The sequence below is a fragment of the Embiotoca jacksoni genome, unplaced genomic scaffold (genome assembly GCF_022577435.1).
Source record: "Embiotoca jacksoni isolate LCO1_2020_lvr unplaced genomic scaffold, fEmbJac1.0.p SCAF_114, whole genome shotgun sequence".
Taxonomy (NCBI): Eukaryota; Metazoa; Chordata; class Actinopteri; family Embiotocidae; genus Embiotoca; species Embiotoca jacksoni.
In genome coordinates, this window is record NW_027185246.1 from 311346 (window position 1) to 333968 (window position 22623).

At 46.0% G+C, this 22623-nt stretch overlaps 3 protein-coding genes across 4 annotated transcripts; 2 read left to right on the forward strand and 1 right to left on the reverse strand.

Annotated features, from left to right (window-relative positions):
• Positions 1-115: 115 nt before the first annotated feature.
• LOC138194789 (ectonucleotide pyrophosphatase/phosphodiesterase family member 7) lies at positions 116-3094 on the reverse strand. Its single transcript, XM_069143767.1, has 5 exons — positions 2851-3094; positions 1844-1989; positions 1103-1726; positions 536-755; positions 116-183 (listed from the first exon to the last, which is right to left on the reverse strand). Exons 1-5 carry the CDS (start codon positions 3092-3094, stop codon positions 116-118), a joined length of 1302 nt encoding a protein of 433 aa, XP_068999868.1.
• A 2763-nt stretch (positions 3095-5857) lies between these two features.
• Positions 5858-12736, forward strand: mrps12 (mitochondrial ribosomal protein S12). The gene is made up of 3 exons (XM_069143804.1): positions 5858-6033; positions 6499-6549; positions 12131-12736. The coding sequence occupies exons 2-3, from the start codon at positions 6501-6503 to the stop codon at positions 12511-12513; spliced, it is 432 nt and encodes a 143-aa protein (XP_068999905.1). The 5' UTR covers positions 5858-6033; positions 6499-6500; the 3' UTR covers positions 12514-12736.
• A 91-nt stretch (positions 12737-12827) lies between these two features.
• tmem116 (transmembrane protein 116) lies at positions 12828-21124 on the forward strand. Of its 2 annotated transcripts, none has more exons than XR_011177957.1 (11): positions 12828-13779; positions 15590-15636; positions 16049-16112; positions 16837-16962; positions 17736-17840; positions 18348-18397; positions 18500-18583; positions 18782-18917; positions 19985-20129; positions 20263-20464; positions 20579-20800. XR_011177957.1 is itself a non-coding variant. In XM_069143803.1 (11 exons), the coding sequence occupies exons 1-11, from the start codon at positions 13720-13722 to the stop codon at positions 21036-21038; spliced, it is 1104 nt and encodes a 367-aa protein (XP_068999904.1). In that variant the 5' UTR covers positions 12828-13719; the 3' UTR covers positions 21039-21124. The 2 variants fall into 2 exon arrangements, 1 of the variants encoding a protein (XP_068999904.1); XM_069143803.1 differs by lacking the exon at positions 20579-20800 and adding an exon at positions 20832-21124 and having other exon boundaries at positions 20263-20342.
• Positions 21125-22623: the final 1499 nt, after the last annotated feature.

Genomic DNA, 22623 nt, shown 5'->3' on the forward strand with positions numbered 1-22623 from the left:
GAGGCTGAGGTTCTGGTTCCGGACGGGCTGGGTTCTGGTTCCGGACGGGCTGGGTTCTGGTTCCGGACGGGCTGGGTTCTGGTTCCGGACGGGCTGGGTTCTGGTTCCGGATCGGTTACAGCATCGTGAACACGGAGAGCATCGACAGCAGCAGAGCGACGGACCGTTGAACTCTCCGAGATCCTGCAGACAAACAACCGTTCACACATCTGCTGCTCTGACTGTAATACTGTAGTATTAATACTATAATAATAGTAGTACTATTTGTACTATACTACAAATAGTACTACTATTCGTACTATAGTACAAATTTGACATTTGTCAATTTCGTGTTAGCATTAGCTAAAACTAAGAGTTAGCCTCAACTAGCCAGTTTGTGGTTTACGTTTCTCTTCTCGTTCCAGCGGTTCTCCAGATTTTATTTCCAGGGTTTATAATTGATTAAGGCGGTGTAATGATCAGAAGTGTTTAGAAATAACTCTGTAAAGACCCCTGCGGTCGGACGGATCCTTCAGAGGGCGGAGGTCCGACTCACCGCCCAGCAGCATCTTCTCCGTCACCGCCAGCGATCCGTTGTGCGGCGCCGGTTGGATCTGCAGCAGTTGACACATCAGAGGGTAGATGTGGACGCTGTCGAACGGCTCCGACAGGAAGTTGCTCTTGAAGCTCGGTCCGAAGGCCCTGAAGATGGTCTTCATGTCCATCTCGCCGTTGTGGAAGCCGTGATCGCCTTTGTTAACGTAGACGATGAATCTCTGGTGAGAAACAGAACAGAGTCCAGATCTCAGAACCGTGGAGACGATCTGGATCACAGAACCCGTGGGACACTGAAGCTCTAAAACAAGTCCCAAACCGGGTCCCAAACCGAGTCCCAAACCGAGTCCCAAACCGAGTCCTGAATCAGTTCTAAACAAGTCCAACACCAGTCTAAAACCAGGGGAAACCATGTCAGAGACCAGAATAAACGAATCGTCTCACTCTACATGAACTGAGATGTCTGCAGCTCCAGTTCAGTCCTGCGTCCCGTCGTCTCTCGTCGTCTCCGGTGGACTCGGTTTGACGGTCGGACACTAAATGCAGGTTTGAGTCTTGGGACGCGTACCGAGTTGAGGTTGAAGCCCAGATCTGCCACGATCACGATGGGAGGCAGCCGCTCGCTGTTGGCCAGATGGAAGCTGGCGGGCATCTCGTGTTTCTTGTAGACCGTCAGATTGGGCGCTTTGGACAGAGCGTCGAACACCTCCTGCTGTTTCCCCGGCCGCGGCGTCAGGATGCCGAACCCGCCGTAGTCGAGGATTTCGAAGCTGGCGAGTTTGATTAAATTGAGGTACTTGTTGAGAACGATCTCGTCCACCAGCGGTCGCTTCTTGACGGTGGTCATGCCGTGGTCCGAGGTGAGGATGACGTTCAGGATGTCGTTCAGGCCGCGGCGGTGGATGGCCTCCCTCAGGTACCCGACGGTGCGGTCGATCTGCCGGATGATCTCCTTCCTGCGCGGGTGGTCCGGCCCCTTGGCGTGGCCCACGTTGTCCGGCTCGCCGTAGTACAGCGTCACCAGGTCGAAGTCCTCCTCGGAGAACCAGCTCAGCACCGTGTCGATGTTCTGACGCCACTCCGTCTCGTTGTCGTCCGGTTGACCGACCTCCTCCACCAGCGCCCGGTGGATCGCTTGGCCGCTGTAGTTGGCTCCGCCCCCTGGGAAGTGGAAGGACGCCGTTTTCAGACCCTGAAATGAAGAACAGATAAAAGCGTCGGTAGTTTCCTGACACGGCTGCAAGGGGGACTATTTTCAGATCAATGTTACCTGTTGAGTTTGTTGTCGATGACCCGATCGGTGACTCACCTGGTTCTGGGCGGTGATCCATAACGGCAGAACGCCGTTGTCCCACCACTCGGATCGCTTCAGCGTCTCTTTGTGGTTCAGTTTTAAGTTGGTCTTGGGGTTGAACATCATGTTGTGGACGACTTCGTGGTCCTCCACCCATCTGCCTGATCACAAAGGAAGGGTTTCTAACGGTTACCACGGTGACAGACAGGAAGCTGCACCGCTACAGGAAGTTCAGTGTTTAGTGGACAGAAGGAATCATGAGGATCGGAGATTAGGCCGAAACCAACTCCAGTTAAACCAGGTCTGCAGCAGGTTCAAGTTCAACCTGAAACCAGAACTGAAGTAGCAGCAGAGAAGATGGTTGTTGGCTGAACCTCCGAGGACTCTGGACTCTGACGGTCTGCAGCTCCTTCAGGACAGTAAAACACGTCTTATATCTGTCTTTTATTACGTCAATCGAAAGCAACAGTTTCTGCTGAAGGTTAAAAACGAGCAGAACAGCTGATGATGGAGGAAGTTTACTTCACATTAAACTGCATTAAAAACCACAAACAAATAAAAGTACACAAGTATCATCAGCAAAAACCACAACAGCAGTAAAAGAAGCTGTTCTGTAGAACGACTTTTAGATTATTGATCCTGAGTCATTAAAGTCTGAGTCAGCGTTTTACTGTCGGAGCTGATTTCACTAATTCATTTTGTTAACATTTGTGTTTTATTTAAACTGAATACTCAGATGGAGTTTAAAGCCGGGAAGTATTAAAGTAACTTCAAATTAACTGCAGTATCTACAGGGAAGGTAACAGCACAACAACTACATTTAATTACATTAAATTAAAATAGATTAAATTGAATTAGATTAAATTAAATTAAATTAGAGTTAATAAATTACATTGAATTAAATTAGTTTAAATAAAATAAATTACATTATATTAAGTTAAGTTCAGTTATCTTAAATTAAGTGAAATTAAACTAAACTAAATGAAGCTAGATGAAACTGCAGGTGTTGTCTCAGGTGTTACCGGTGATGGTGGTGAAGTGTGACGGTGATGTCATGGTCAGCATCGGGGGGGTGATGTACTTGGCCTTGACTCCGTCCACAGCGAGCCGGTCCAGGTGCGGCGTGTCCACGTCCTGGTCGTAGTCCCACCGGAAGCCGTCGAAGGAGACGAGCAGCAGCTTCGTCTTCCTCGCCGTTGCCTTGCTCAGCGGCTTGCCGGCGGCGCAGATCACCGCCGAGAGGACCAGGAGGAGCTGCAGCCTCATCTTCACCTTCTCTGAGAGCGACTCGCACACCTGCTGCACACCTGTTGCACACCTGCTGCACACCTGTTGCACACCTGCTGCACACCTGTTGCACACCTGAGGCCCCCTCCCTCCTGGGTTCAATGTGTAACCGCGGCGATAGAGATCTGCTGAGGAGCCGGGAAGGACGAGACCTTCGGCTGCAGATCATCGATCTTATCAGCGCTGATTCCATCCATCGGTGACCTGTGGACTCTGGCAGCTGCCACTTCCTGTCAGTCGCTCCGGTTCCCAACCTGAGGGTCAGGACCCTCCTGAGGTCCCTCAGGTAAAGGTGAGGGGTTGGCAGAAGAAGGTTTCAAGTAGAAAATCAATCATCTCATCAAAGAATAAATCAGCTGAGTCTCTTCATCTGTTATTATTTCCTGTAAAATGTGCTGACTCGGCATTAATCTGATGTTCTGCTGACTCAGCATAACATCTGTCATCAAGGTGATCAGGGGGAGGGGGGGAGGGGACTAAACCTGATTTAAACCAGGTCTGCAGCAGGTTTAATGAATAACTGACTGCAGTGATTATCACAGCTGATCCATGACTGATCAATAACTGATCAACAACTGATCCATAACTGATCCATGACTGATCAATAACTGATCAACAACTGATCCATGACTGATCAATAACTGATCAACAACTGATCCATAACTGATCCATGACTGATCAATAACTGATCCATGACTGATCAATAACTGATCAATAACTGATCCATGACTGATCAATAACTGATCAACAACTGATCCATGACTGATCAATAACTGATCCATGACTGATCAATAACTGATCAATAACTGATCCATAACTGATCCATTACTGATCAACAACTGATCCATAACTGATCAATAACTGATCCATTACTGATCCATAACTGATCAATAACTGATCAACAACTGATCCATGACTGATCAATAACTGATCCATGACTGATCAATAACTGATCAATAACTGATCCATAACTGATCCATGACTGATCAATAACTGATCCATAACTGATCCATGACTGATCAATAACTGATCCATGACTGATCAATAACTGATCAATAACTGATCCATGACTGATCAATAACTGATCAATAACTGATCCATGACTGATCAATAACTGATCAACAACTGATCCATGACTGATCAATAACTGATCCATGACTGATCAATAACTGATCAATAACTGATCCATAACTGATCCATTACTGATCAACAACTGATCCATAACTGATCAATAACTGATCCATTACTGATCCATAACTGATCAATAACTGATCAACAACTGATCCATGACTGATCAATAACTGATCCATGACTGATCAATAACTGATCAATAACTGATCCATAACTGATCCATTACTGATCAACAACTGATCCATAACTGATCAATAACTGATCCATTACTGATCCATAACTGATCAATAACTGATCAACAACTGATCCATAACTGATCAATAACTAATCCATAACTGATCCATTACTGATCCATAACTGATCAATAACTGATCCATAACTGATCCATTACTGATCCATAACTGATCAACAACTGATCCATAACTGATCCATAACTGATCCATAACTGATCCATAACTGATCCATAACTGATCCATTACTGATCCATAACTGATCAACAACTGATCCATAACTGATCAATAACTAATCCATAACTGATCCATAACTGATCCATTACTGATCCATAACTGATCAATAACTGATCCATAACTGATCCATAACTGATCAATAACTGATCCATAACTGATCCATTACTGATCCATAACTGATCAACAACTGATCCATAACTGATCAATAACTGATCCATAACTGATCCATAACTGATCAATAACTGATCCATAACTGATCCATTACTGATCCATAACTGATCCATAACTGATCAATAACTGATCCATAACTGATCCATAACTGATCCATTACTGATCAACAACTGATCCATAACTGATCCATTACTGATCCATAACTGATCAATAACTGATCCATAACTGATCCATAACTGATCAATAACTGATCCATAACTGATCCATAACTGATCCATTACTGATCAACAACTGATCCATAACTGATCCATAACTGATCAACAACTGATCCATAACTGATCCATAACTGATCAATAACTGATCCATAACTGATCCATAACTGATCAATAACTGATCAATAACTGATCCATAACTGATCCATAACTGATCAATAACTGATCCATAACTGATCAATAACTGATCCATAACTGATCAATAACTGATCCATAACTGATCCATTACTGATCAATAACTCGACTTCCTGCTGAGTGAAGATGAAGGTTTCACTCTCAACGACTCTTTTTAAACATCATGTTATGGTCGACATGTGACCGATTTGAGTGTCAGGCAGGAGGCGGGGCTAATTCAAACCACAGAACCAATCAAAAGCGAGGCTCAGAGTTTGCGCTCATCCTATTGGACGAGTAGAGTCAAAGACATCTAATACATTTGATCTCAGTTTCTGTAACTGATGACAACTGCTAGTATTTTGTAATTTAATTATTTAATTTCATGACAATGTCTGTTCACTCTGGAATTCTGGGAAATAAAAAAGATGTTTGAATAACTGAATCTGTAGTTTTTATATTAAAACTATAAATATCAAATACAAAGTTTATTTTGGAGGGAAATAATCAAATTACTGGACTGAAGTGGACAATTCGAGCCAGAAGGGGGCAGTAACAGACGTTTATGGATGCTGAAGACTGCCGAAGAAGAAGAAGAAGTACTTCCGGGTGGCGGCAGGTCACGCTGTGGTTTTTCGTCCTTGGCTGTTTTTTTATTTATCTAAAATGCGATAAATCGGTGAAATTTCAAGACCTCGAAGTTCCGTTTCATTGACCGGACATCGTGACGTCGGAGGCGGTTTGTTCCGGTTCCTCTGAGCAGGTGAGATAAACCTGCAGGTAACCTCTGTGCTGGGAGCTAGCTGTTAGCCATTAGCCGCTGTCTGACATCTAATCAGACGTGATCAATAATGAGCACGTGAACAAACGTGATCAATAATGAGCACGTGAACAAACGTGATCAATAATGAGCACGTGAACAAACGTGATCAATAATGAGCACGTGAACAAACGTGATCAATAATGAGTGACGATGTTAGCAGCAGCTTACAGTGCAGCCACCGTTGCACCAGACTCCATTTAACAAAACGGGACATTTTAGAGTTCCTGTTCCCTCAGAACCGGGGATCCGGTCCTGGACCGGGGATCCGGTTCGTGCGAGACATCGTTAAAACCTTTAAAGGTCCATCTTCACATCGGCCGGTGTGTTTCTGACAACTTGTTATTTGAAGTCGGTTTTACATTTGATTTCCTTCACTGATGTTCACGAAGTGTTTCTGTGATTCAGGGATGACGTCGTTGTGGAGCTTCAGACCGGTGATGACGTCACTGTTTCGAGGTGAGTTACCTGCACACATCCAACGACGTTCAGATATCACGCATTCTCTGTTGTATTTCATTACATATTAAAGTTCACCAGATTTTATAAATGATAGTTTCAGCTGATGTGACTTCTGCTTCCCGGCAGGCGTTCCTGTCTGAGAACTTCGTGCTTCTCCTCTCAGCTCTCAGTAAACTCATAACTTTTAATAATCAAACAATAAATCTACAGGCAGATAAACCTGCTTATTGTAACCTTGTTCCTCTGTAAATGTCTGAAAACTCGACTCTGTAATTTACAACCTGAACCGTCAGACCCGATCACGTCTGTTCAGATTCTTGAATTATTCCAGCAGGTCGGAGAGGGTTGGGTTAAAAGAGGGTCAGAGAGGGTCAGAGAGGATTAGAGAGGGTCAGAGAGGATTAGAGAGGATCAGAGAGGATTAGAGAGGATTAGAGAGGATCAGAGAGGATTAGAGAGGATCAGAGAGGATTAGAGAGGATTAGAGAGGGTCAGAGAGGATTAGAGAGGATTAGAGAGGGTCAGAGAGGATTAGAGAGGATCAGAGAGGATTAGAGAGGATTAGAGAGGGTCAGAGAGGATTAGAGAGGGTTAGAGAGGGTCAGAGACGATTAGAGAGGGTCAGAGAGGGTCAGAGAGGATTAGAGAGGGTCAGAGAGGATTAGAGAGGGTCAGAGAGGGTCAGAGAAGATTAGAGAGGGTCAGAGAGGGTTAGAGAGGGTCAGAGAGGATTAGAGAGGGTTAGAGAGGGTCAGAGACGATTAGAGAGGGTCAGAGAGGATTAGAGAGGATCAGAGAGGATTAGAGAGGATTAGAGAGGGTCAGAGAGGATTAGAGAGGATCAGAGAGGATTAGAGAGGATTAGAGAGGGTCAGAGAGGATTAGAGAGGGTTAGAGAGGGTCAGAGACGATTAGAGAGGGTCAGAGAGGATTAGAGAGGATTAGAGAGGGTCAGAGAGGATTAGAGAGGGTCAGAGAGGATTAGAGAGGATCAGAGAGGATTAGAGAGGATTAGAGAGGGTCAGAGAGGATTAGAGAGGATTAGAGAGGGTCAGAGAGGATTAGAGAGGATCAGAGAGGATTAGAGAGGATTAGAGAGGGTCAGAGAGGATTAGAGAGGGTTAGAGAGGGTCAGAGACGATTAGAGAGGGTCAGAGAGGATTAGAGAGGATTAGAGAGGGTCAGAGAGGATTAGAGAGGGTCAGAGAGGGTCAGAGAAGATTAGAGAGGGTCAGAGAGGGTTAGAGAGGGTCAGAGAGGATTAGAGAGGGTTAGAGAGGGTCAGAGACGATTAGAGAGGGTCAGAGAGGATTAGAGAGGATCAGAGAGGATTAGAGAGGATTAGAGAGGGTCAGAGAGGATTAGAGAGGATCAGAGAGGATTAGAGAGGATTAGAGAGGGTCAGAGAGGATTAGAGAGGGTTAGAGAGGGTCAGAGACGATTAGAGAGGGTCAGAGAGGATTAGAGAGGATTAGAGAGGGTCAGAGAGGATTAGAGAGGGTCAGAGAGGGTCAGAGAAGATTAGAGAGGGTCAGAGAGGATTAGAGAGGGTCAGAGAGGATTAGAGAGGGTCAGAGAGGATTAGAGAGGGTCAGAGAGGGTCAGAGAAGATTAGAGAGGGTCAGAGAGGATTAGAGAGGATTAGAGAGGGTCAGAGAGGATTAGAGAGGATTAGAGAGGGTCAGAGAGGATTAGAGAGGATTAGAGAGGGTCAGAGAGGATTAGAGAGGGTCAGAGAGGATTAGAGAGGGTCAGAGAGGATTAGAGAGGGTTAGAGAGGGTCAGAGACGATTAGAGAGGGTCAGAGAGGATTAGAGAGGATTAGAGAGGGTCAGAGAGGATTAGAGAGGATTAGAGAGGGTCAGAGAAGATTAGAGAGGGTCAGAGAGGATTAGAGAGGGTTAGAGAGGGTCAGAGAGGATTAGAGAGGGTCAGAGAGGGTCAGAGAAGATTAGAGAGGGTCAGAGAGGATTAGAGAGGGTTAGAGAGGGTCAGAGAGGATTAGAGAGGGTCAGAGAGGATCAGAGAGGATTAGAGAGGGTCAGAGAGGATTAGAGAGGGTCAGAGAGGGTCAGAGAAGATTAGAGAGGGTCAGAGAGGATTAGAGAGGATTAGAGAGGGTCAGAGAGGATTAGAGAGGATTAGAGAGGGTCAGGATTAGAGAGGGTCAGAGAGGATTAGAGAGGGTCAGAGAGGTTTAGAGAGGGTTAGAGAGGGTCAGAGACGATTAGAGAGGGTCAGAGAGGGTCAGAGAAGATTAGAGAGGGTCAGAGAGGATTAGAGAGGGTTAGAGAGGGTCAGAGAGGATTAGAGAGGGTCAGAGAGGATCAGAGAGGATTAGAGAGGGTCAGAGACGATTAGAGAGGATTAGAGAGGATTAGAGAGGGTCAGAGAGGGTCAAAGAGGGTCAGAGAGGATTAGAGAGGGTCAGAGAGGATTAGAGAGGATTAGAGAGGGTCAGAGAGGGTCAGAGAGGATTAGAGAGGATTAGAGAGGGTCAGAGAGGATTAGAGAGGATTAGAGAGGATTAGAGAGGGTCAGAGAGGATTAGAGAGGGTTAGAGAGGGTCAGAGAGGATTAGAGAGGGTCAGAGAGGATTAGAGAGGATTAGAGAGGGTCAGAGAGGATTAGAGAGGATTAGAGAGGGTCAGAGAGGATTAGAGAGGGTCAGAGAGGGTTAGAGAGGATTAGAGAGGGTCAGAGAGGATTAGAGAGGGTTAGAGAGGATTAGAGAGGGTCAGAGAGGGTCAGAGAGGATTAGAGAGGATTAGAGAGGGTCATAGAGAGGATTAGAGAGGATTAGAGAGGATCAGAGAGGATTAGAGAGGGTCAGAGAGGATTAGAGAGGATTAGAGAGGGTCAGAGAGGATTAGAGAGGGTTAGAGAGGATTAGAGAGGGTCAGAGAGGATTAGAGAGGATTAGAGAGGGTCAGAGAGGATTAGAGAGGATTAGAGAGGGTCAGAGAGGGTCAGAGAAGATTATAGAGGGTCAGAGAGGATTAGAGAGGGTTAGAGAGGATTAGAGAGGGTCAGAGAGGATTAGAGAGGATTAGAGAGGGTCAGAGAGGGTCAGAGAAGATTAGAGAGGATCAGAGAGGATTAGAGAGGGTCGGAGAGGGTCAGAGAGGATTAGAGAGGGTCGGAGAGGATTAGAGAGGATTAGAGAGGGTTAGAGAGGATTAGAGAGGGTCAGAGAGGATTAGAGAGGGTTAGAGAGGGTTAGAGAGGATTAGAGAGGATTAGAGAGGATTAGAGAGGGTCAGAGAGGATTAGAGAGGGTCGGAGAGGGTCAGAGAGGATTAGAGAGGGTCGGAGAGGATTAGAGAGGATTAGAGAGGGTTAGAGAGGATTAGAGAGGATTAGAGAGGATTAGAGAGGGTCAGAGAGGATCAGAGAGGATTAGAGAGGGTCAGAGAGGGTCAGAGAGGGTCAGAGAGGGTTAGAGAGGATTAGAGGGGGTCGGAGAGGGTTAGAGAGGGACAGAGAGGATTAGAGAGGATTAGAGAGGATTAGAGAGGATTAGAGAGGATTAGAGAGGGTCAGAGAGGATTAGAGAGGATTAGAGAGGATTAGAGGGGGTCAGAGAGGGTCAGAGAGGGTCAGAGAGGATTAGAGAGGGTCAGAGAGGGTCAGAGAAGATTAGAGAGGGTCGGAGAGGATTAGAGAGGATTAGAGAGGATTAGAGAGGGTTAGAGAGGGTCAGAGAGGATTAGAGAGGGTCAGAGAGGGTCAGAGAAGATTAGAGAGGGTCGGAGAGGATTAGAGAGGATCAGAGAGGATTAGAGAGGGTTAGAGAGGGTCAGAGAGGATTAGAGAGGGTCGGAGAGGGTCAGAGAGGATTAGAGAGGGTCGGAGAGGATTAGAGAGGATTAGAGAGGATTAGAGAGGGTCAGAGAGGATTAGAGAGGATTAGAGAGGGTCAGAGAGGATTAGAGAGGATTAGAGAGGGTCAGAGAGGGTCAGAGAGGATTAGAGAGGATTAGAGAGGGTCAGAGAGGATTAGAGAGGGTCAGAGAGGATTAGAGAGGATTAGAGAGGGTCAGAGAGGATTAGAGAGGATTAGAGAGGATTAGAGAGGGTCAGAGAGGGTCAGAGAGGGTCAGAGAGGGTTAGAGAGGATTAGAGGGGGTCGGAGAGGGTTAGAGAGGGACAGAGAGGATTAGAGAGGATTAGAGAGGATTAGAGAGGATTAGAGAGGGTCAGAGAGGATTAGAGAGGATTAGAGAGGATTAGAGGGGGTCAGAGAGGGTCAGAGAGGGTCAGAGAGGATTAGAGAGGGTCAGAGAGGGTCAGAGAAGATTAGAGAGGATCAGAGAGGATTAGAGAGGGTCGGAGAGGGTCAGAGAGGATTAGAGAGGGTCGGAGAGGATTAGAGAGGATTAGAGAGGGTTAGAGAGGATTAGAGAGGGTCAGAGAGGATTAGAGAGGGTCGGAGAGGGTCAGAGAGGATTAGAGAGGGTCGGAGAGGATTAGAGAGGATTAGAGAGGATTAGAGAGGGTCAGAGAGGATTAGAGAGGGTCGGAGAGGGTCAGAGAGGATTAGAGAGGGTCGGAGAGGATTAGAGAGGATTAGAGAGGATTAGAGAGGGTCAGAGAGGGTCAGAGAGGATTAGAGAGGGTCGGAGAGGGTCAGAGAGGATTAGAGAGGGTCGGAGAGGATTAGAGAGGATTAGAGAGGGTCAGAGAGGATTAGAGAGGATTAGAGAGGGTCAGAGAGGATTAGAGAGGGTCAGAGAGGGTCAGAGAGGATTAGAGAGGATTAGAGAGGGTCAGAGAGGATTAGAGAGGGTCAGAGAGGATTAGAGAGGATTAGAGAGGGTCAGAGAGGATTAGAGAGGATTAGAGAGGGTTAGAGAGGATTAGAGAGGGTCAGAGAGGATTAGAGAGGATTAGAGAGGATTAGAGAGGGTCAGAGAGGATTAGAGAGGATTAGAGAGGGTCAGAGAGGGTCAGAGAGGGTCAGAGAGGGTTAGAGAGGATTAGAGAGGGTCAGAGAGGATTAGAGAGGATTAGAGAGGGTCAGAGAGGATTAGAGAGGATTAGAGAGGATTAGAGGGGGTCAGAGAGGGTCGGAGAGGATTAGAGAGGGTCAGAGAGGATTAGAGAGGGTCAGAGAGGGTCAGAGAGGGTCAGAGAGGATTAGAGAGGATTAGAGAGGGTCAGAGAGGATTAGAGAGGGTTAGAGAGGATTAGAGAGGGTTAGAGAGGATTAGAGAGGGTTAGAGAGGGTTAGAGAGGGTCAGAGAGGATTAGAGAGGATTAGAGAGGGTTAGAGAGGATTAGAGAGGGTTAGAGAGGATTAGAGAGGATTAGAGAGGGTTAGAGAGGATTAGAGAGGGTCAGAGAGGATTAGAGAGGGTTAGAGAGGATTAGAGAGGATTAGAGAGGGTCAGAGAGGGTTAAAGACGATTAGAGCGGGTCAGAGAGGATTAGAGAGGGTCAGAGAGGGTCGGGCTCTGCGCTGCGGCGGATCAGTGAACTGTGCGAGGGGGCGGGGCCTCTTCCACAGCGTAAAGCTTTTAATGTGAAAGTTCTGGAGAAAGTTCTGAGTCCGTGTTGCCTGTTAAACCCTCCGCAGCCTCACAGCATGCCTCTGCCTGGACCGGGCCGCTCCTCTCCAGAACCATGGCCACCCTCAACCAGATGCACCGCCAGGGGAAACCCAAACCGACTCCCAAATCCGTCGGCGCTACGTTCGGCCGGCCGCAGCTCAAAGCGGTGATCCTGAAGACGATGATCCGCAAACCCAAGAAGCCCAACTCGGCCAACAGGAAGTGCGCTCGCGTGCGTCTATCCAACGGGAAGGAGGTGGTGGTGTTCATCCCCGGGGAGGGACACAACCTGCAGGAGCATAACGTGGTTCTGGTTCAGGGCGGCCGGACCCAGGACCTGCCGGGGGTCAAACTCACCGTGGTGAGAGGGAAGTACGACTGCGCTCACGTGGTGAAGAAGAAGCAATGAAGAAGAGAAAAATCAAATCAGACTTTCCAGAAGTATGTGGATACCTGAGGGTTGTCACAGAGCCTCCTGCTCCCCCTGCTCCTCCTCATCCTGCTCCTCCTCATCCTGCTCCAGAGGTTTCAGGTCTGGTTCTTAATGAAAAGACAGTCAGTTTCTTTGTTGATCATCAGGAAACATGGAGGATCTGTGTGACTAAAATAAAAACAAACATGTTTCATCTTCATCTGTTAAAGCTGCGAGTCTTTATTTTTATTGTTTATTATATTTCTGAACTGTTTGATTAAAGCCTCTCTGAGTTTGAGTCATTTTATTTTGTCGTACAGGATTTTGACTGAAATAAATAAAGGGAGATATGTTATTTAAACAGCAGTAAAAAAAAAAAAAAAAAAATCGGTTTAATTATTCATTTATTTAATTTAGGTGAAGCTTTGTCTGAATAAAAAAGTCCAAAGATTCAGTTTTCAGTGTTTTACAAACACAAACATGAAATAATCCGTGTTTTTGTGGTAATTGCAGATTAATGATCCAGTTAAATGTGAAGTTCGAGGTGTCCTGTTGTTGTAGTTCCTCCTCCAGCCAGCGGCGGCAGCACTGAGTGAGGGAGGCTCGGTCGCCATGCTTGATCTTGGATGGAGATCACTGCTGCGGTTCGTCTCCTTCTTCCCGCCCTGATATGGACCTGAACCCGCCGAGAGGCCGGGCAGCGGTCCGCCTCCGCTGCGGGGGTTCAGCGCTTCAGAGTCGGTTCTAAAATGACCGTAATCCGTATTAAACCGGGAAGACCGGAGCGGGACCGGCGCAGCCTTCCGGGACCGGGTGACGTACTGTGACGTCTCCCTCAGAGCTAACTAGCATTAGCAGAGTCACGTTGACCTAAAGTTACACAATCGTCAGTTTTTAGTTGTTTTTTTGTCGTTTCCGGTCTTTGTTTCGTCTCCAGCAGCTGAACATTTAATTTCGGCTCGACTTTGATCTTTTATGAGGAAACTTTCCCGCGCAGCTCTGTGTTCTCAGTTCTGCCCTGCAGGGGGCGCCGGAGACAAAGACTCCAGACGATGAGGCTGCTGAGGAGGCAACGGTCTCCTCTCCGTCAGGGGGCGTGGTCATGGACCCGGTGGGCGGGGCCTGGTCTGTGTGAGCTGCAGGATAAAAGCTGGTCCTGTCAGGGTTCAGGTCCAGACTGCAGCGGCATCACACCCTGTCAACATGTGGACTGGGACCAACAGATCGGAGGACAACACGACCGGCGCCGAGGACTGGACCCAGGTGAGTTCCCACGGACAGACTGGGAGACAGGGGACAGGTTAGTCTCCACGGAGAGACAGACTGAGAGACATTATTGTTCTTATAATTGCAGGTTAATAAACATAAATATTAACATTTAATTTCCTGTCTGAGTTTCATCAGATATTTTACATTCAACTTCAGATCCTCCAGTAAATGTACTCAGTTACTCTCATCAATAAATACACAAATATTTAAATCAATAAAGATACTTTTTAGTCTTTTATTATGAAATACATATATTATTATTATTATTATTATTATTATTATTATTATTATCATCATCCAAACACCCCAAAATATCTAGTTTATATGATAAATGAGCAGGAAGCAGTTTGTAAGGATGTTTCATCATTTTAAATCTTTAATTTTGTCTCCCAGATTTGACTGGTTCTGTTACTTTAAAGTCTCTGACGAAATATTTAAATGAAAACGTTAATCGGTCGCTGGGATGTATGATCAGCTGGGAACACCTGTGGTCAGGTGGGAGGAGACTAATCTCAGGTGGGAGGAGGGAACATGGAGGATTGTGGGAGGAGACTAACTTTCTGAAATTTCCAGGTTTTTTTTGTGTGTTTCTGTTCTTTGTTTCGAACATCTGCAGCTCAGAGACGTGGTTTCCTTCCTGCAGCCACAAACACTCAAATCCAACGTTCCAATAAACTACTTCCTGTTTTTAAAGACATGAAAACGCTCTATGACCATCAAACATATTATATTATATTACATTATATTATATTATATTATATTACATTATATTATATTATATTACATTATGTTACATTATATTATATTATATTACATTATATAACATATTATATTACATTATATTATATTACATTATATTATATTACATTATATTACATTATACTATATTATATTACATTATATTACATTATGTTTCATTACATTATATTACATTATACTATATTATATTACATTATATTACATTATATTACATTATGTTTCATTACATTATATTATATTATACTATATTATATTACATTACATTATATTACATTGTATTATATTAAATTACATATTATATTACATTGTATTATATTACATTATAGTACATTACATTATATTATATTACATTATATTACATTACATTATATTACATTATATTATATTACATTGTATGATATTAAATTACATTATATTATATTACATTACATTATATTACATTATACTATATTATATTACATTACATTATATTACATTGTATTATATTAAATTACATTTTATTATATTACATTATATTATATTGTATTATACTATATTATATTACATTGTATTACATTATATTATATTATAATACATTGTATTACATTATATTATATTACATTGTATTATATTAAATTACATTATATTACATTACATTGTATTATATTAAATTACATTATATTATATTACATTGTATTATATTATATTACATTGTATTATATTATATTACATTATATTACATTGTGTTATATTAAATTACATTATATTATATTACATTGTATTATATTAAATTACATTATATTATATTACATTACATTATATTACATTATACTATATTATATTACATTACATTATATTATATTAAATTACATTATATTACATTATATTATATTACATTGTATTATATTATATTATATTACATATTATATTACATTATATTATATTACATTATATTATATTACATTATATTATATTACAGTACATTACATTATATTATATTACATTATATTACATTACATTACATATATTCTATACAGGTGATGTTCATCTGTGTGTGTGCACGCAGGTGTATGAAGCCGTCCGGTGGATCCAGCTCGTCATGGCTCTGCTCAGGTGAGTTCCTCCATCACTTCACCTGCTCACATAAAAACCCTGAAAATAACAGGTTTAAATAATATATTTAAATAACACGTTTAAATATCACATGTTTAAAATAACACGTTTAAATAACGTAGGTAATAAAGAGCAGATTCAGAGTTGTGATATTAGTTTAGAGCAGATGGAGGTCTGTGATGTCATCAGAACCCTCCTCACCACATGACGCTGTCATTTCTGCTCACGCGCATGGGAGCGCTGGGAAAGAGGTCAGAGGTCAGAGGTCACAGCGCTCAGACAATAGAAGCAGGAAAAGTTCCAGTCAGCTGGAAATAATTTGATTAGAGCTGGTTTTCACCTCCTTCATGTTCAGAACCTCCAGAACCGGCATTATCGGACCCTAGGGACTAACATGTGGTTCTGTTCGCAGCTTTCTGGGTTCTGGTTCCATCATCGTCTGCGTGATGCTGCAGAGACTCGGCCGCACACCGGAGGTCAGTCACTCAGACAGGAAGTCAATGATCCAATATGATGATCTCACGGTCCAACCACAGGCCGGATATAAAAGTGGGTGGAGCCTATGAAAAATGGTTCCGATCCAGAAGTGTCTTCAGCTGCAATACCAGCGAGTGCCACTAGAGGTCGTCTCCAAAAAGCCTCCGGCTCCATAGACTCCCATTCAACTTCTCTCATCAAATCCAAAGTGAATAAAATGTGTCCATCAGTTATCTCGGTGTTGTTAGCTAAAGTCACTCCTTCTTATTAGTTTTCTGGAGGTCCATCTGAAAATAATCCCTCATTCATTAGAAAAGAAGATTCAAGAAGACCTGCTTTTGGGGGCGTGTCTGTTTGATTGACAGGCCTGTGGTGCAGTCAGGTTACAGCTATCGGTGGGCGGGACGTAGTATCCACCGCTGGCTCCTCCCCCAGCTCGTCCAAATATGGTCACTTCCTGCTCCAAACCGCTCCGAACTATCAAAGATGGTGACGGACAGAATCTGAACTGGAGGATTCATAACGTTCACAAACCAACGATGACATCACTGATGGTTGATGACATCACTGATGGATGCTGATTGCTCCAACTTAACGTCTTCCTAAAAATACTATGTTTACTAACAAAGGAATCGACGGCAGCGTCTCTGTTCAGAAACGATTGATTATGGAACAGTTGACAGGTTGTTTTTTTTTAACTTCCTGTTTGTGACGTGTTTCCAGCTGCAGCCTCTGCTGCTGCTCAGCGTGTCCGACCTGCTGCTCGCCACCTGCTGGCTGACTGGAGCACTGCTGTTCTCTCAACACTGCAGGAACACACACTGCTACACTCTGCACACGGTGGAGCAGGTAACACACACACACAAACACACACTGCTCTGACCTCATCTTTCCTCGTATTGTTCAGCGAATGCAGATCAATGTTGATTAATCCGCCACAGAAAGTCTTCTAATAGTTATTAATAGAATTGATATTTAGAGTTTTTATTTTGAGGATTTTCCGGGAACCTTCGGGGTTTCCACGTCTTTAGAACGAACCACACTGAGAGGAAGTCGGTTTTGACCTTAAGAAACACGTCACAGCTGGAAAATCTCAACTTCCTCCTGAGAGATGGAACTGAAATGAAAAAGTTCCAGTGAAGGTGATGACTTCATGAACGTGACTTCAGAGCTGGTTGAACAGTCGAGGAGATCAGAACCAATCGCAGTTCAGCAGCCTGTCATCAACTCATCAAACGGGTCGCAGGTGAATGATGTCATCAATCAGGGCTGCACAAGACCGGGCTTAATGACCTCCAGGAGGCGCTACAGCAGACCCGCCATCTTGGTGGAGATTTGATGAAAAGGAACCTCCATCCTCCTGGTTAGTGTTTATGTTTGATTGGCCACGCCCACCTGGAGGGAAGCCAATCAGAGCAGACATTCCAACCCGTAGTGCAGTTGCCACGCGTGGTCGCCCCAGACGACCCGGCCCAGAACCGAGCCTGAACTGGGTCGGCGGGGGTGAAATAGAGCAGCAGAACCGGGACCGACCCAGCGAGAGGAAACCGACCCGTATTCCTGACCTACATGTTTTGTTGGGAGGCAGCGAACGCAGCGTGACCCCGTGCGCTCTGTTGCAGGTTCTCTACATGAGCTCCTTCCTCTTCACGCTCAACTACGTCTGGCAGCTGTTCACCGGAGTCCGGGACCAGTTCTACAGCAGCTTCAGAGGGTACCCGGCCCAGGTACGTACCGGGACACCCCCCTCCCCCGCAGGTCTGTACACGTAGATTAGATTTAAGCTTTATTAATCCCACGGGGGGAAATTTAGTCGTCACAGCAGCATAGAAACACAAAAAGCTGCACACAATAAGAACAAATTTACAAAGACGTGTCTGAAATAAGAGAGATAGAAATCATTGTTTTAGAAAAAAATTAGAACAATGAATAAATACACAGACTATATACACAAAATTAAATAAAAATAAATACATACAGCTAATAAGTACACCCCCCAGTACGGTGGCCCCAAAGGACAAAACACACCGGAGACACAGTCTGTTTCTAAAAGAGTTCGTAGCTTCAGGTCTGTAAAATGGTTCTGATCCAGAAGTGTCTTCAGCTGCAATACCAGCGAGTGCCACTAGGGGTCGGCTCCAAAAAGCCTCCGGCTCCATAGACTCCCATTCAACTTCTCTCATCAAATCCAAAGTGAATAGCAGCATCCAGTTGAATCTTTCTTCTTTGTCCAGTTTTCCAACAGAGTGAACACGGCGGCGAAAGTCACCGCGCTGTTGTCATGGTGAGTACCAACGGTCGTGTGGCGTTCACGGTCCCGTCTGGACTTTCAGAACTGATTGAATGATGGATGATTAACCTGTGTTGGACCTCCTCGTGTTTGCAGTCTGCTTCCTGTCCTGCTGATGGCACCCGTTTTTATAGCAGGAACCATCAGCCAATGTCAGGCCAACTTCAGCGAACCCTACAGGTGAGTTGGTTAATGGCCGCACCGCACAAACCGAAGATAATCCGACGCACTCTTTATCGACACCCGTCAGGAAGTCGTAGACAAACACGGGACGACGTCGAGTGTTCCGTTTCATTTTAACAGCAGCTGATGTGTTCAAAGAGTTTTTCATCTGGTTGTTCTCTGTTTGTCCCTCGCGGGCCACCGTACTGGAACCAGATGTCTGCTGATGCACACCGGACCGCTCTACCTGACCTCAGAGCCCCGCCCACTCATCAGAACCTGCAGCCTGCTGCAGATCTACCACATGACCGTCTTCCTCATCACCTTCATCCTCACACTCCTCAGCATCACCGTGAGTTCACAGCCGAGACCGGACAGACCGAACCGAACCGGATGACCGGACAGACCGAACCGAACCGGATGACCGGACAGACCGAACCGGACAGACCGAACCGAACCGGATGACCGGACAGACCGAACCGAACCGGATGACCGGACAGACCGAACCGGACAGACCGAACCGAACCGGATGACCGGACAGACCGAACCGAACCGGATGACCGGACAGACCGAACCAGACGACCGAACGGACTGAACCAAACCGGACAACTGGACGGACCGAACCAGACAGACCGAACTGGACGACCGGACAGACCGAGCCAGACGGACCGAACCAGACAGACTGAACCGAACGGACCGGACGGACTGAACCGGACACACCGAACCGGACAACCGGACAGACCAAACCGGACGACCGGACAGACCTAGCCGGACGGACCGAACTGGACGACCAGACGGACCGAACCGAACCGGACTACCAGACAGACCGAACCAGACGGACCGAACCGGACGATCGGACTGGACAGACCGAACTGGACGACTGGACAGACCGAGCCAGACGGACGGAACCGGACAGACTGAACCGAACCGAACGGACTGGATGGACCGAACCGGACAGACCGAACCGGATGGACCGAACCAGACAGACCAAACCGGACGACCGGACAGACCGAACCAGACGACCGAACGGACTGAACCAAACCGGACAACCGGACGGACCGAACCAGACAGACCGAACCGGACGACCGGACGGACCGAACCGAACCGGATGACCAGACAGACCGAACCGGACGACCGGACGGACCGAACCGAACCGGATGACCAGACAGACCGAACCGGACGACCGGACGGACCGAACCGAACCGGATGACCAGACAGACCGAACCGGACGACCAGACAGACCGAACCGGACTACCAGACAGACCGAACCGGACGATCGGACAGACCGAACCGGACGGACCGAACCGGACAGACCGGACGAACCGAACGGACCGAAGTGACCACCTGACATGACATGGCATTGATCTCGTTGCCGATGGAGGCGACACGCTGACCTTTGACCTCTTGCCTCCTCACCAGGTGCTCGTGGTAAAAGCCCGTCATATTTACAGGCGGGTCGTGACCTCCAACGGTTACCTTGGCAACCAGCAGCGCGCCTCGTTCCGTGTGATGGACCGGCGGATGCTGCTGTACCCGCTGGTCTTGGTGCTGTGCTGGGGTCCAGGTTCGTGTCTCCATCCTGATTCACGCCGCTGCGTTTGGGAGTGGGCGAGGTTTCAGGGGCTGCTGGATACTGATTGGTTGTTGTGAATGACAGATGGGCTTCAGTCTGATCTGTGTGTGCGATGTTTCCTCAGCGGTCGGCCTGGCGTTCCTGCGGGTGGCGGCACCACCGGCGGGGCGGGGCGACGCCGGGGTCGTCCTCTACATATCACAGGTCGGTCCGCTACAACATGTTTACACACGTTTACCACACAAACACACAACATCTGCACTGTAAACAACCGCCATCCAAGTACAAGGAAAACATCTGAATCTTCACTGAGACGTCAGAACACGGTGAGTAACGTAATCAACCGTCTGTGACGCGTTCACAGGATCAAAGATGTTCAGATCTCGAACTGTTTCTAAAAGAGTTCGTAGCTTCAGGTCTGTAAAATGGTTCTGATCCAGAAGTGTCTTCAGCTGCAATACCAGCGAGTGCCACTAGAGGTCGGCTCCAAAAAGCCTCCGGCTCCATAGACTCCCATTCAAGGATTCCTAACATTCACAAACCAACGATGACATCACTGATGGTTGATGACATCACAGATGGTTGATGACATCACTGATGGATGATGACATCACCGATGGTTGGTGATTGTTTGAGATTAACAATGTTTCAAGCTGCATGTCTCGGAGACCGAGGTGTGTCCTCTGTCCTCAGGCCTTCACCTCGGCCTCTCAGGGTTTCCTCAACAGTCTGGTCTACGGATGGACTCGTGTTCACCTCCGCCGAGCCGGCCGGACGCTCTCCTGTCGGGACGCCGACACTCAGACACCGCTGCTGCGAGCGCAGAAGACGAGGAGCTACCAGACGCTGAGGAGCAGTCGGCTGAAGGAGCAGCTGGTCTCTGTGGGAACTTCAGTCTGAGCTGCAGGGGAGACCCCTGGGGGAGGGGGGGGGTTACACCAAGAGGAAGAGCCACCAACGAAACAGGATCTGAGACAAACATGGAGTCCTTCTCTGTCAAGCACTCACACACAGCCGGGGCTAGACTGGATTAGTGGGAGGGACGCTCTTCTGTGATTGGTTGTTGTGGGAGGCGTCGACGTAGAGGCCAGCTGACTGACAGGTAAACAACCAATCACAACAGCAGGTTCAGAGTTCAGCCTGTGTGTCTTTCTGGCTGATCCAGTCGAGCTCACCTCACAGGTGGTGTGTCTGAGTCATTACGGAGGTCACATGACCCCTGGTGGTCGTCTCTGCTCACTGCACTGAACTCCTCAGAACTCCTCGTCAGATCAGAGGAACAGAAAACTCTTTTTTTTTTTTAAACTGATGTTCATGTTGAGATGAAAAATGTTTTAAAAACGAGCAAACAGTAAGTTTGATGTTTAAATCTGCTGTTATTTTACAAGTTGATGATGTTTAATGTGAAGAAGATTAAAGTTTTTTTAAAGAATGTTTCTTAACTTTTTTTTAATCTTTTTTCACAGTCCCTCCTTAATAATAATAATAATAATAATAATAATAATAATAATAGATCCTGAACCACAATAATGAGTCTCATCCTCAATCAGACCTCAAATTCTCTGAAATAATGAAATTCACCAAATGTCACAGCAGAGAAACGAAATGTTGATGTTAGAAATGTTTCATCTGCAGAACAGAAAGATTCATTTCACTTTTAAACAGAATCAAGATTAAATGAATCAGATCCATCCAGAGACAGTGAAGACAGCTGGTTTGTTTTAATGTTCATTTGTTCTGTTCAAAACGGGTCTCAGTTTTAACTTAATATTCATAATAAAAAAAAAACAAAGAGCGATAAAGATGACTTTTATTTCATTTTTATAATGTATTTAATCAGCTGAATAAAGTTTATATATTAGAAGGAATCGAAGATCCATCAACAGGTGTTTATTAATAATATGGATCTGCTCCTGTGAGCGTCCCAATGATTATATTATTCCTAATATATAATATATAATGTACACTACAGGGACATTATAGGTCGATTTCATTATTATTACTCTGACGCAAGGGAATGAAGTCACGGCAGGAGGAAACAGCAGCAGGTTCCAACATGTCAGAGAACATGACCCGACTGGTCCCAACTGGTCCTGACTGGTCCCTACTGGTCCCGACTGGTCCTGACTGGTCCTGACTGGTCCCTGGTGGTCCCTACTGGTCCCAACTGGTCCTTACTGGTCCTGACTGGTCCCTGGTGGTCCCTACTGGTCCCTACTGGTCCCGACTGCCCCCTACTGCCCCTACAGGTCCCTACTGGTCCTTACTATTCCCTGGTGGTCCCTACTGGTCCCTACTGGTCCCGACTGCCCCCTACTGGTCCCTACTGGTCCCGACTGCCCCCTACTGCCCCTACAGGTCCCTACTGGTCCTTACTATTCCCTGGTGGTCCCTACTGGTCCCGACTGCCCCCTACTGCCCCTACAGGTCCCTACTGGTCCTTACTATTCCCTGGTGGTCCCTACTGGTCCCGACTGCCCCCTAC

What these genes read in the sequence shown, in the direction of transcription:
- tmem116 (XM_069143803.1), top strand. Translation starts at nt 13,720, where the DNA reads ATGTGGACTGGGACCAACAGATCGGAGGACAACACGACCGGCGCCGAG. An exon ending in TCAGAGGGTACCCGGCCCAG is followed by an intron (nt 17,841 to 18,347) that starts GTACGTACCGGG and finishes TTCTTTGTCCAG; the next exon opens with TTTTCCAACAGAGTGAACAC. An exon ending in GGTGCTGTGCTGGGGTCCAG is followed by an intron (nt 20,130 to 20,262) that starts GTTCGTGTCTCC and finishes ATGTTTCCTCAG; the next exon opens with CGGTCGGCCTGGCGTTCCTG.
- mrps12 (XM_069143804.1), top strand. Translation starts at nt 6,501, where the DNA reads ATGACGTCGTTGTGGAGCTTCAGACCGGTGATGACGTCACTGTTTCGA. An exon ending in GATGACGTCACTGTTTCGAG is followed by an intron (nt 6,550 to 12,130) that starts GTGAGTTACCTG and finishes AACCCTCCGCAG; the next exon opens with CCTCACAGCATGCCTCTGCC.
- LOC138194789 (XM_069143767.1), bottom strand. Translation starts at nt 3,094, where the DNA reads ATGAGGCTGCAGCTCCTCCTGGTCCTCTCGGCGGTGATCTGCGCCGCC. An exon ending in GGATCACCGCCCAGAACCAG is followed by an intron (nt 1,727 to 1,843) that starts GTGAGTCACCGA and finishes TCTTCATTTCAG; the next exon opens with GGTCTGAAAACGGCGTCCTT. An exon ending in TGGGCTTCAACCTCAACTCG is followed by an intron (nt 756 to 1,102) that starts GTACGCGTCCCA and finishes GTTTCTCACCAG; the next exon opens with AGATTCATCGTCTACGTTAA.